Source organism: Cygnus atratus, unplaced genomic scaffold (assembly GCF_013377495.2).
Source record: "Cygnus atratus isolate AKBS03 ecotype Queensland, Australia unplaced genomic scaffold, CAtr_DNAZoo_HiC_assembly HiC_scaffold_268, whole genome shotgun sequence".
Lineage (NCBI taxonomy): Eukaryota > Metazoa > Chordata > Aves > Anseriformes > Anatidae > Cygnus > Cygnus atratus.
In genome coordinates this window covers 1-13,000 of record NW_026109860.1, presented here as the reverse complement: position 1 = coordinate 13,000, position 13,000 = coordinate 1, and the positions used below count along the sequence as shown (strand labels likewise).

The window sequence follows — 13,000 nt, the reverse complement described above, 5'->3', positions numbered from 1 at the left end:
TTCTCCAAGCCGACCGTCAAGGCTCCCAAAGTCGAGGCGGACGTCAGCCTGCCCAAAGTCGAGGCCAGCCTGCCAGAGGCAGAGGTCAAGGCTGGCGCCGTCGACATCAGCATCTCGGCGCCCGACATCAAGCTGCCCTCCGTGGAAGGCTCCCTTGACCTCCAGGCACCCGAGGTAGACGTGAAAGTACCCTCCGCCGAAGGCTCGCTCGACGGAGCCGAGCTGGAAGCCACGGGCCTCAAAGGGAAGTTTAAGATGCCCAAGTTCGACAAGCCCAAATTCGGAGTGTCGGCGCCCAAGGCGGAAGGGCCCGAAGGCGAGGTCAGCCTGCCCACCGCTGAGGTCGACCTGCCCTCTGGCACCGTGACGGTGGCAGGGGAAGGCCCTGCACTGGGCCTCAAAGCTGACGTTGCCGGTGCCAAGACCGAAGGGGCTGGCTGGAAGCTGGAAAAGCCCTCCCTCAAAATGCCCAAAGCTGACATCAAAGCTCCCAAGGTGGACATCAGCCTGCCCTCCGTCGACGTCACCCTTCCGAAGGCCAGCGTCGAGCTGCAGGCGCCCGAGGCGGCGCTCGCCCTCGAAGGGGAAGCAAAAGCCCCAGAGAAGGAGGCCACGAAGGCCAAGGACGGCAAGTTCAAAATGCCCAAGTTCGGCATGCCTTCCTTTGGCTGGTCCAGCAGCAGAGAGGCCAAGGGCACCGTGGCCGCCGATGTGGACGTGAGCCTCAAGGAGCCCCAAGTGACGGCGCCCTCGGGAACCGCCGACGTTGAGGTGACCCTGCCCAGGGCCGAGATCCAAGCTCCTGGCGTCGAGGTGACCATTGAGACAGCCGCTGGCGGAGACGGGGAGAAAGGACGGTTCAAAAATGCCCGACGTCAAGATGCCCAGCGTCAAGCTGCCCAAAGTCAAAGCGCCCCACGTGCAGGTCAGCCTGCCAAAGGGCGAGATCTCCGTGCCCAAAGCCCAGGCCGAAATCCCGGAGGGCGAGCTCACCCTGCACGGCCCCGACGCCGAAGGCAGCCTGGACGTGCCTGCCAGCAAAGTGGAGGGCAGCGGCATGAAAATACACATGCCAAAAGTCAAGGTGCCCAGCGTGGCCTTCTCCAAGCCGACCGTCAAGGCTCCCAAAGTCGAGGCGGACGTCAGCCTGCCCAAAGTCGAGGCCAGCCTGCCAGAGGCAGAGGTCAAGGCTGGCGCCGTCGACATCAGCATCTCGGCGCCCGACATCCAGCTGCCCTCCGTGGAAGGCTCCCTTGACCTCCAGGCACCCGAGGTAGACGTGAAAGTGCCCTCCGCCGAAGGCTCGCTCGACGGAGCCGAGCTGGAAGCCACGGGCCTCAAAGGGAAGTTTAAGATGCCCAAGTTCGACAAGCCCAAATTCGGAGTGTCGGCGCCCAAGGCGGAAGGGCCCGAAGGCGAGGTCAGCCTGCCCACCGCTGAGGTCGACCTGCCCTCTGGCACCGTGACGGTGGCAGGGGAAGGCCCTGCACTGGGCCTCAAAGCTGACGTTGCCGGTGCCAAGACCGAAGGGGCTGGCTGGAAGCTGGAAAAGCCCTCCCTCAAAATGCCCAAAGCTGACATCAAAGCTCCCAAGGTGGACATCAGCCTGCCCTCCGTCGACGTCACCCTTCCGAAGGCCAGCGTCGAGCTGCAGGCGCCCGAGGCGGCGCTCGCCCTCGAAGGGGAAGCAAAAGCCCCAGAGAAGGAGGCCACGAAGGCCAAGGACGGCAAGTTCAAAATGCCCAAGTTCGGCATGCCTTCCTTTGGCTGGTCCAGCAGCAGAGAGGCCAAGGGCACCGTGGCCGCCGATGTGGACGTGAGCCTCAAGGAGCCCCAAGTGACGGCGCCCTCGGGAACCGCCGACGTTGAGGTGACCCTGCCCAGGGCCGAGATCCAAGCTCCTGGCGTCGAGGTGACCATTGAGACAGCCGCTGGCGGAGACGGGGAGAAAGGACGGTTCAAAATGCCCGACGTCAAGATGCCCAGCGTCAAGCTGCCCAAAGTCAAAGCGCCCCACGTGCAGGTCAGCCTGCCAAAGGGCGAGATCTCCGTGCCCAAAGCCCAGGCCGAAATCCCGGAGGGCGAGCTCACCCTGCACGGCCCCGACGCCGAAGGCAGCCTGGACGTGCCTGCCAGCAAAGTGGAGGGCAGCGGCATGAAAATACACATGCCAAAAGTCAAGGTGCCCAGCGTGGCCTTCTCCAAGCCGACCGTCAAGGCTCCCAAAGTCGAGGCGGACGTCAGCCTGCCCAAAGTCGAGGCCAGCCTGCCAGAGGCAGAGGTCAAGGCTGGCGCCGTCGACATCAGCATCTCGGCGCCCGACATCCAGCTGCCCTCCGTGGAAGGCTCCCTTGACCTCCAGGCACCCGAGGTAGACGTGAAAGTGCCCTCCGCCGAAGGCTCGCTCGACGGAGCCGAGCTGGAAGCCACGGGCCTCAAAGGGAAGTTTAAGATGCCCAAGTTCGACAAGCCCAAATTCGGAGTGTCGGCGCCCAAGGCGGAAGGGCCCGAAGGCGAGGTCAGCCTGCCCACCGCTGAGGTCGACCTGCCCTCTGGCACCGTGACGGTGGCAGGGGAAGGCCCTGCACTGGGCCTCAAAGCTGACGTTGCCGGTGCCAAGACCGAAGGGGCTGGCTGGAAGCTGGAAAAGCCCTCCCTCAAAATGCCCAAAGCTGACATCAAAGCTCCCAAGGTGGACATCAGCCTGCCCTCCGTCGACGTCACCCTTCCGAAGGCCAGCGTCGAGCTGCAGGCGCCCGAGGCGGCGCTCGCCCTCGAAGGGGAAGCAAAAGCCCCAGAGAAGGAGGCCACGAAGGCCAAGGATGGCAAGTTCAAAATGCCCAAGTTCGGCATGCCTTCCTTTGGCTGGTCCAGCAGCAGAGAGGCCAAGGGCACCGTGGCCGCCGATGTGGACGTGAGCCTCAAGGAGCCCCAAGTGACGGCGCCCTCGGGAACCGCCGACGTTGAGGTGACCCTGCCCAGGGCCGAGATCCAAGCTCCCGGCGTCGAGGTGACCATTGAGACAGCCGCTGGCGGAGACGGGGAGAAAGGACGGTTCAAAATGCCCGACGTCAAGATGCCCAGCGTCAAGCTGCCCAAAGTCAAAGCGCCCCACGTGCAGGTCAGCCTGCCAAAGGGCGAGATCTCCGTGCCCAAAGCCCAGGCCGAAATCCCGGAGGGCGAGCTCACCCTGCACGGCCCCGACGCCGAAGGCAGCCTGGACGTGCCTGCCGGCAAAGTGGAGGGCAGCGGCATGAAAATACACATGCCAAAAGTCAAGGTGCCCAGCGTGGCCTTCTCCAAGCCGACCGTCAAGGCTCCCAAAGTCGAGGCGGACGTCAGCCTGCCCAAAGTCGAGGCCAGCCTGCCAGAGGCAGAGGTCAAGGCTGGCGCCGTCGACATCAGCATCTCGGCGCCCGACATCCAGCTGCCCTCCGTGGAAGGCTCCCTTGACCTCCAGGCACCCGAGGTAGACGTGAAAGTGCCCTCCGCCGAAGGCTCGCTCGACGGAGCCGAGCTGGAAGCCACGGGCCTCAAAGGGAAGTTTAAGATGCCCAAGTTCGACAAGCCCAAATTCGGAGTGTCGGCGCCCAAGGCGGAAGGGCCCGAAGGCGAGGTCAGCCTGCCCACCGCTGAGGTCGACCTGCCCTCTGGCACCGTGACGGTGGCAGGGGAAGGCCCTGCACTGGGCCTCAAAGCTGACGTTGCCGGTGCCAAGACCGAAGGGGCTGGCTGGAAGCTGGAAAAGCCCTCCCTCAAAATGCCCAAAGCTGACATCAAAGCTCCCAAGGTGGACATCAGCCTGCCCTCCGTCGACGTCACCCTTCCGAAGGCCAGCGTCGAGCTGCAGGCGCCCGAGGCGGCGCTCGCCCTCGAAGGGGAAGCAAAAGCCCCAGAGAAGGAGGCCACGAAGGCCAAGGACGGCAAGTTCAAAATGCCCAAGTTCGGCATGCCTTCCTTTGGCTGGTCCAGCAGCAGAGAGGCCAAGGGCACCGTGGCCGCCGATGTGGACGTGAGCCTCAAGGAGCCCCAAGTGACGGCGCCCTCGGGAACCGCCGACGTTGAGGTGACCCTGCCCAGGGCCGAGATCCAAGCTCCTGGCGTCGAGGTGACCATTGAGACAGCCGCTGGCGGAGACGGGGAGAAAGGACGGTTCAAAATGCCCGACGTCAAGATGCCCAGCGTCAAGCTGCCCAAAGTCAAAGCGCCCCACGTGCAGGTCAGCCTGCCAAAGGGCGAGATCTCCGTGCCCAAAGCCCAGGCCGAAATCCCGGAGGGCGAGCTCACCCTGCACGGCCCCGACGCCGAAGGCAGCCTGGACGTGCCTGCCAGCAAAGTGGAGGGCAGCGGCATGAAAATACACATGCCAAAAGTCAAGGTGCCCAGCGTGGCCTTCTCCAAGCCGACCGTCAAGGCTCCCAAAGTCGAGGCGGACGTCAGCCTGCCCAAAGTCGAGGCCAGCCTGCCAGAGGCAGAGGTCAAGGCTGGCGCCGTCGACATCAGCATCTCGGCGCCCGACATCAAGCTGCCCTCCGTGGAAGGCTCCCTTGACCTCCAGGCACCCGAGGTAGACGTGAAAGTGCCCTCCGCCGAAGGCTCGCTCGACGGAGCCGAGCTGGAAGCCACGGGCCTCAAAGGGAAGTTTAAGATGCCCAAGTTCGACAAGCCCAAATTCGGAGTGTCGGCGCCCAAGGCGGAAGGGCCCGAAGGCGAGGTCAGCCTGCCCACCGCTGAGGTCGACCTGCCCTCTGGCACCGTGACGGTGGCAGGGGAAGGCCCTGCACTGGGCCTCAAAGCTGACGTTGCCGGTGCCAAGACCGAAGGGGCTGGCTGGAAGCTGGAAAAGCCCTCCCTCAAAATGCCCAAAGCTGACATCAAAGCTCCCAAGGTGGACATCAGCCTGCCCTCCGTCGACGTCACCCTTCCGAAGGCCAGCGTCGAGCTGCAGGCGCCCGAGGCGGCGCTCGCCCTCGAAGGGGAAGCAAAAGCCCCAGAGAAGGAGGCCACGAAGGCCAAGGATGGCAAGTTCAAAATGCCCAAGTTCGGCATGCCTTCCTTTGGCTGGTCCAGCAGCAGAGAGGCCAAGGGCACCGTGGCCGCCGATGTGGACGTGAGCCTCAAGGAGCCCCAAGTGACGGCGCCCTCGGGAACCGCCGACGTTGAGGTGACCCTGCCCGGGGCCGAGATCCAAGCTCCCGGCGTCGAGGTGACCATTGAGACAGCCGCTGGCGGAGACGGGGAGAAAGGACGGTTCAAAATGCCCGACGTCAAGATGCCCAGCGTCAAGCTGCCCAAAGTCAAAGCGCCCCACGTGCAGGTCAGCCTGCCAAAGGGCGAGATCTCCGTGCCCAAAGCCCAGGCCGAAATCCCGGAGGGCGAGCTCACCCTGCACGGCCCCGACGCCGAAGGCAGCCTGGACGTGCCTGCCGGCAAAGTGGAGGGCAGCGGCATGAAAATACACATGCCAAAAGTCAAGGTGCCCAGCGTGGCCTTCTCCAAGCCGACCGTCAAGGCTCCCAAAGTCGAGGCGGACGTCAGCCTGCCCAAAGTCGAGGCCAGCCTGCCAGAGGCAGAGGTCAAGGCTGGCGCCGTCGACATCAGCATCTCGGCGCCCGACATCCAGCTGCCCTCCGTGGAAGGCTCCCTTGACCTCCAGGCACCCGAGGTAGACGTGAAAGTGCCCTCCGCCGAAGGCTCGCTCGACGGAGCCAAGCTGGAAGCCACGGGCCTCAAAGGGAAGTTTAAGATGCCCAAGTTCGACAAGCCCAAATTCGGAGTGTCGGCGCCCAAGGCGGAAGGGCCCGAAGGCGAGGTCAGCCTGCCCACCGCTGAGGTCGACCTGCCCTCTGGCACCGTGACGGTGGCAGGGGAAGGCCCTGCACTGGGCCTCAAAGCTGACGTTGCCGGTGCCAAGACCGAAGGGGCTGGCTGGAAGCTGGAAAAGCCCTCCCTCAAAATGCCCAAAGCTGACATCAAAGCTCCCAAGGTGGACATCAGCCTGCCCTCCGTCGACGTCACCCTTCCGAAGGCCAGCGTCGAGCTGCAGGCGCCCGAGGCGGCGCTCGCCCTCGAAGGGGAAGCAAAAGCCCCAGAGAAGGAGGCCACGAAGGCCAAGGATGGCAAGTTCAAAATGCCCAAGTTCGGCATGCCTTCCTTTGGCTGGTCCAGCAGCAGAGAGGCCAAGGGCACCGTGGCCGCCGATGTGGACGTGAGCCTCAAGGAGCCCCAAGTGACGGCGCCCTCAGGAACCGCCGACGTTGAGGTGACCCTGCCCGGGGCCGAGATCCAAGCTCCCGGCGTCGAGGTGACCATTGAGACAGCCGCTGGCGGAGACGGGGAGAAAGGACGGTTCAAAATGCCCGACGTCAAGATGCCCAGCGTCAAGCTGCCCAAAGTCAAAGCGCCCCACGTGCAGGTCAGCCTGCCAAAGGGCGAGATCTCCGTGCCCAAAGCCCAGGCCGAAATCCCGGAGGGCGAGCTCACCCTGCACGGCCCCGACGCCGAAGGCAGCCTGGACGTGCCTGCCAGCAAAGTGGAGGGCAGCGGCATGAAAATACACATGCCAAAAGTCAAGGTGCCCAGCGTGGCCTTCTCCAAGCCGACCGTCAAGGCTCCCAAAGTCGAGGCGGACGTCAGCCTGCCCAAAGTCGAGGCCAGCCTGCCAGAGGCAGAGGTCAAGGCTGGCGCCGTCGACATCAGCATCTCGGCGCCCGACATCAAGCTGCCCTCCGTGGAAGGCTCCCTTGACCTCCAGGCACCCGAGGTAGACGTGAAAGTGCCCTCCGCCGAAGGCTCGCTCGACGGAGCCGAGCTGGAAGCCACGGGCCTCAAAGGGAAGTTTAAGATGCCCAAGTTCGACAAGCCCAAATTCGGAGTGTCGGCGCCCAAGGCGGAAGGGCCCGAAGGCGAGGTCAGCCTGCCCACCGCTGAGGTCGACCTGCCCTCTGGCACCGTGACGGTGGCAGGGGAAGGCCCTGCACTGGGCCTCAAAGCTGACGTTGCCGGTGCCAAGACCGAAGGGGCTGGCTGGAAGCTGGAAAAGCCCTCCCTCAAAATGCCCAAAGCTGACATCAAAGCTCCCAAGGTGGACATCAGCCTGCCCTCCGTCGACGTCACCCTTCCGAAGGCCAGCGTCGAGCTGCAGGCGCCCGAGGCGGCGCTCGCCCTCGAAGGGGAAGCAAAAGCCCCAGAGAAGGAGGCCACGAAGGCCAAGGATGGCAAGTTCAAAATGCCCAAGTTCGGCATGCCTTCCTTTGGCTGGTCCAGCAGCAGAGAGGCCAAGGGCACCGTGGCCGCCGATGTGGACGTGAGCCTCAAGGAGCCCCAAGTGACGGCGCCCTCGGGAACCGCCGACGTTGAGGTGACCCTGCCCGGGGCCGAGATCCAAGCTCCCGGCGTCGAGGTGACCATTGAGACAGCCGCTGGCGGAGACGGGGAGAAAGGACGGTTCAAAATGCCCGACGTCAAGATGCCCAGCGTCAAGCTGCCCAAAGTCAAAGCGCCCCACGTGCAGGTCAGCCTGCCAAAGGGCGAGATCTCCGTGCCCAAAGCCCAGGCCGAAATCCCGGAGGGCGAGCTCACCCTGCACGGCCCCGACGCCGAAGGCAGCCTGGACGTGCCTGCCGGCAAAGTGGAGGGCAGCGGCATGAAAATACACATGCCAAAAGTCAAGGTGCCCAGCGTGGCCTTCTCCAAGCCGACCGTCAAGGCTCCCAAAGTCGAGGCGGACGTCAGCCTGCCCAAAGTCGAGGCCAGCCTGCCAGAGGCAGAGGTCAAGGCTGGCGCCGTCGACATCAGCATCTCGGCGCCCGACATCCAGCTGCCCTCCGTGGAAGGCTCCCTTGACCTCCAGGCACCCGAGGTAGACGTGAAAGTGCCCTCCGCCGAAGGCTCGCTCGACGGAGCCAAGCTGGAAGCCACGGGCCTCAAAGGGAAGTTTAAGATGCCCAAGTTCGACAAGCCCAAATTCGGAGTGTCGGCGCCCAAGGCGGAAGGGCCCGAAGGCGAGGTCAGCCTGCCCACCGCTGAGGTCGACCTGCCCTCTGGCACCGTGACGGTGGCAGGGGAAGGCCCTGCACTGGGCCTCAAAGCTGACGTTGCCGGTGCCAAGACCGAAGGGGCTGGCTGGAAGCTGGAAAAGCCCTCCCTCAAAATGCCCAAAGCTGACATCAAAGCTCCCAAGGTGGACATCAGCCTGCCCTCCGTCGACGTCACCCTTCCGAAGGCCAGCGTCGAGCTGCAGGCGCCCGAGGCGGCGCTCGCCCTCGAAGGGGAAGCAAAAGCCCCAGAGAAGGAGGCCACGAAGGCCAAGGATGGCAAGTTCAAAATGCCCAAGTTCGGCATGCCTTCCTTTGGCTGGTCCAGCAGCAGAGAGGCCAAGGGCACCGTGGCCGCCGATGTGGACGTGAGCCTCAAGGAGCCCCAAGTGACGGCGCCCTCAGGAACCGCCGACGTTGAGGTGACCCTGCCCGGGGCCGAGATCCAAGCTCCCGGCGTCGAGGTGACCATTGAGACAGCCGCTGGCGGAGACGGGGAGAAAGGACGGTTCAAAATGCCCGACGTCAAGATGCCCAGCGTCAAGCTGCCCAAAGTCAAAGCGCCCCACGTGCAGGTCAGCCTGCCAAAGGGCGAGATCTCCGTGCCCAAAGCCCAGGCCGAAATCCCGGAGGGCGAGCTCACCCTGCACGGTCCCGACGCCGAAGGCAGCCTGGACGTGCCTGCCGGCAAAGTGGAGGGCAGCGGCATGAAAATACACATTTCAAAAGTCAAGGTGCCCAACGTGGCCTTCTCCAAGCCGACCGTCAAGGCTCCCAAAGTCGAGGCGGACGTCAGCCTGCCCAAAGTCGAGGCCAGCCTGCCAGAGGCAGAGGTCAAGGCTGGCGCCGTCGACATCAGCATCTCGGCGCCCGACATCAAGCTGCCCTCCGTGGAAGGCTCCCTTGACCTCCAGGCACCCGAGGTAGACGTGAAAGTGCCCTCCGCCGAAGGCTCGCTTGACGGAGCCGAGCTGGAAGCCACGGGCCTCAAAGGGAAGTTTAAGATGCCCAAGTTCGACAAGCCCAAATTCGGAGTGTCGGCGCCCAAGGCGGAAGGGCCCGAAGGCGAGGTCAGCCTGCCCACCGCTGAGGTCGACCTGCCCTCTGGCACCGTGACGGTGGCAGGGGAAGGCCCTGCACTGGGCCTCAAAGCTGACGTTGCCGGTGCCAAGACCGAAGGGGCTGGCTGGAAGCTGGAAAAGCCCTCCCTCAAAATGCCCAAAGCTGACATCAAAGCTCCCAAGGTGGACATCAGCCTGCCCTCCGTCGACGTCACCCTTCCGAAGGCCAGCGTCGAGCTGCAGGCGCCCGAGGCGGCGCTCGCCCTCGAAGGGGAAGCAAAAGCCCCAGAGAAGGAGGCCACGAAGGCCAAGGACGGCAAGTTCAAAATGCCCAAGTTCGGCATGCCTTCCTTTGGCTGGTCCAGCAGCAGAGAGGCCAAGGGCACCGTGGCCGCCGATGTGGACGTGAGCCTCAAGGAGCCCCAAGTGACGGCGCCCTCGGGAACCGCCGACGTTGAGGTGACCCTGCCCGGGGCTGAGATCCAAGCTCCCGGCGTCGAGGTGACCATTGAGACAGCCGCTGGCGGAGACGGGGAGAAAGGACGGTTCAAAATGCCCGACGTCAAGATGCCCAGCGTCAAGCTGCCCAAAGTCAAAGCGCCCCACGTGCAGGTCAGCCTGCCAAAGGGCGAGATCTCCGTGCCCAAAGCCCAGGCCGAAATCCCGGAGGGCGAGCTCACCCTGCACGGCCCCGACGCCGAAGGCAGCCTGGACGTGCCTGCCAGCAAAGTGGAGGGCAGCGGCATGAAAATACACATGCCAAAAGTCAAGGTGCCCAGCGTGGCCTTCTCCAAGCCGACCGTCAAGGCTCCCAAAGTCGAGGCGGACGTCAGCCTGCCCAAAGTCGAGGCCAGCCTGCCAGAGGCAGAGGTCAAGGCTGGCGCCGTCGACATCAGCATCTCGGCGCCCGACATCCAGCTGCCCTCCGTGGAAGGCTCCCTTGACCTCCAGGCACCCGAGGTAGACGTGAAAGTGCCCTCCGCCGAAGGCTCGCTCGACGGAGCCGAGCTGGAAGCCACGGGCCTCAAAGGGAAGTTTAAGATGCCCAAGTTCGACAAGCCCAAATTCGGAGTGTCGGCGCCCAAGGCGGAAGGGCCCGAAGGCGAGGTCAGCCTGCCCACCGCTGAGGTCGACCTGCCCTCTGGCACCGTGACGGTGGCAGGGGAAGGCCCTGCACTGGGCCTCAAAGCTGACGTTGCCGGTGCCAAGACCGAAGGGGCTGGCTGGAAGCTGGAAAAGCCCTCCCTCAAAATGCCCAAAGCTGACATCAAAGCTCCCAAGGTGGACATCAGCCTGCCCTCCGTCGACGTCACCCTTCCGAAGGCCAGCGTCGAGCTGCAGGCGCCCGAGGCGGCGCTCGCCCTCGAAGGGGAAGCAAAAGCCCCAGAGAAGGAGGCCACGAAGGCCAAGGATGGCAAGTTCAAAATGCCCAAGTTCGGCATGCCTTCCTTTGGCTGGTCCAGCAGCAGAGAGGCCAAGGGCACCGTGGCCGCCGATGTGGACGTGAGCCTCAAGGAGCCCCAAGTGACGGCGCCCTCAGGAACCGCCGACGTTGAGGTGACCCTGCCCGGGGCCGAGATCCAAGCTCCCGGCGTCGAGGTGACCATTGAGACAGCCGCTGGCGGAGACGGGGAGAAAGGACGGTTCAAAATGCCCGACGTCAAGATGCCCAGCGTCAAGCTGCCCAAAGTCAAAGCGCCCCACGTGCAGGTCAGCCTGCCAAAGGGCGAGATCTCCGTGCCCAAAGCCCAGGCCGAAATCCCGGAGGGCGAGCTCACCCTGCACGGTCCCGACGCCGAAGGCAGCCTGGACGTGCCTGCCGGCAAAGTGGAGGGCAGCGGCATGAAAATACACATGCCAAAAGTCAAGGTGCCCAGCGTGGCCTTCTCCAAGCCGACCGTCAAGGCTCCCAAAGTCGAGGCGGACGTCAGCCTGCCCAAAGTCGAGGCCAGCCTGCCAGAGGCAGAGGTCAAGGCTGGCGCCGTCGACATCAGCATCTCGGCGCCCGACATCCAGCTGCCCTCCGTGGAAGGCTCCCTTGACCTCCAGGCACCCGAGGTAGACGTGAAAGTGCCCTCCGCCGAAGGCTCGCTCGACGGAGCCGAGCTGGAAGCCACGGGCCTCAAAGGGAAGTTTAAGATGCCCAAGTTCGACAAGCCCAAATTCGGAGTGTCGGCGCCCAAGGCGGAAGGGCCCGAAGGCGAGGTCAGCCTGCCCACCGCTGAGGTCGACCTGCCCTCTGGCACCGTGACGGTGGCAGGGGAAGGCCCTGCACTGGGCCTCAAAGCTGACGTTGCCGGTGCCAAGACCGAAGGGGCTGGCTGGAAGCTGGAAAAGCCCTCCCTCAAAATGCCCAAAGCTGACATCAAAGCTCCCAAGGTGGACATCAGCCTGCCCTCCGTCGACGTCACCCTTCCGAAGGCCAGCGTCGAGCTGCAGGCGCCCGAGGCGGCGCTCGCCCTCGAAGGGGAAGCAAAAGCCCCAGAGAAGGAGGCCACGAAGGCCAAGGACGGCAAGTTCAAAATGCCCAAGTTCGGCATGCCTTCCTTTGGCTGGTCCAGCAGCAGAGAGGCCAAGGGCACCGTGGCCGCCGATGTGGACGTGAGCCTCAAGGAGCCCCAAGTGACGGCGCCCTCGGGAACCGCCGACGTTGAGGTGACCCTGCCCGGGGCCGAGATCCAAGCTCCCGGCGTCGAGGTGACCATTGAGACAGCCGCTGGCGGAGACGGGGAGAAAGGACGGTTCAAAATGCCCGACGTCAAGATGCCCAGCGTCAAGCTGCCCAAAGTCAAAGCGCCCCACGTGCAGGTCAGCCTGCCAAAGGGCGAGATCTCCATGCCCAAAGCCCAGGCCGAAATCCCGGAGGGCGAGCTCACCCTGCACGGCCCCGACGCCGAAGGCAGCCTGGACGTGCCTGCCGGCAAAGTGGAGGGCAGCGGCATGAAAATACACATGCCAAAAGTCAAGGTGCCCAGCGTGGCCTTCTCCAAGCCGACCGTCAAGGCTCCCAAAGTCGAGGCGGACGTCAGCCTGCCCAAAGTCGAGGCCAGCCTGCCAGAGGCAGAGGTCAAGGCTGGCGCCGTCGACATCAGCATCTCGGCGCCCGACATCAAGCTGCCCTCCGTGGAAGGCTCCCTTGACCTCCAGGCACCCGAGGTAGACGTGAAAGTGCCCTCCGCCGAAGGCTCGCTCGACGGAGCCGAGCTGGAAGCCACGGACCTCAAAGGGAAGTTTAAGATGCCCAAGTTCGACAAGCCCAAATTCGGAGTGTCGGCGCCCAAGGCGGAAGGGCCCGAAGGCGAGGTCAGCCTGCCCACCACTGAGGTCGACCTGCCCTCTGGCACCGTGACGGTGGCAGGGGAAGGCCCTGCACTGGGCCTCAAAGCTGACGTTGCCGGTGCCAAGACCGAAGGGGCTGGCTGGAAGCTGGAAAAGCCCTCCCTCAAAATGCCCAAAGCTGACATCAAAGCTCCCAAGGTGGACATCAGCCTGCCCTCCATCGACGTCACCCTTCCGAAGGCCAGCGTCGAGCTGCAGGCGCCCGAGGCGGCGCTCGCCCTCGAAGGGGAAGCAAAAGCCCCAGAGAAGGAGGCCACGAAGGCCAAGGACGGCAAGTTCAAAATGCCCAAGTTCGGCATGCCTTCCTTTGGCTGGTCCAGCAGCAGAGAGGCCAAGGGCACCGTGGCCGCCGATGTGGACGTGAGCCTCAAGGAGCCCCAAGTGACGGCGCCCTCGGGAACCGCCGACGTTGAGGTGACCCTGCCCGGGGCCGAGATCCAAGCGGCTGGTATTGATGTTGGTCTTGGTACATCCTCCGTGAAGGAGGAGGCTGTTGCTAAAACTAAGACTTCTTTATTTAGAATTCCTAAGGTTTCACTTCCTAAAAGTTCTAAGCAGCATCTA

At 64.2% G+C, this 13,000-nt stretch overlaps 1 protein-coding gene across 1 annotated transcript; it reads left to right on the top strand.

Annotated features, from left to right (window-relative positions):
* Positions 1–58: 58 nt before the first annotated feature.
* On the top strand, positions 59–12,983 carry LOC126913690 (protein AHNAK2-like; the record flags this gene model as incomplete). Its single annotated transcript, XM_050716733.1, has 5 exons — positions 59–813; positions 3,011–4,066; positions 6,263–7,771; positions 8,870–8,959; positions 11,156–12,983. Coding segments are annotated over 5 exons (5,238 nt in total), but the record flags the coding sequence as incomplete, so codon positions are not given.
* Between the last annotated feature and the right edge of the window lie 17 nt (positions 12,984–13,000).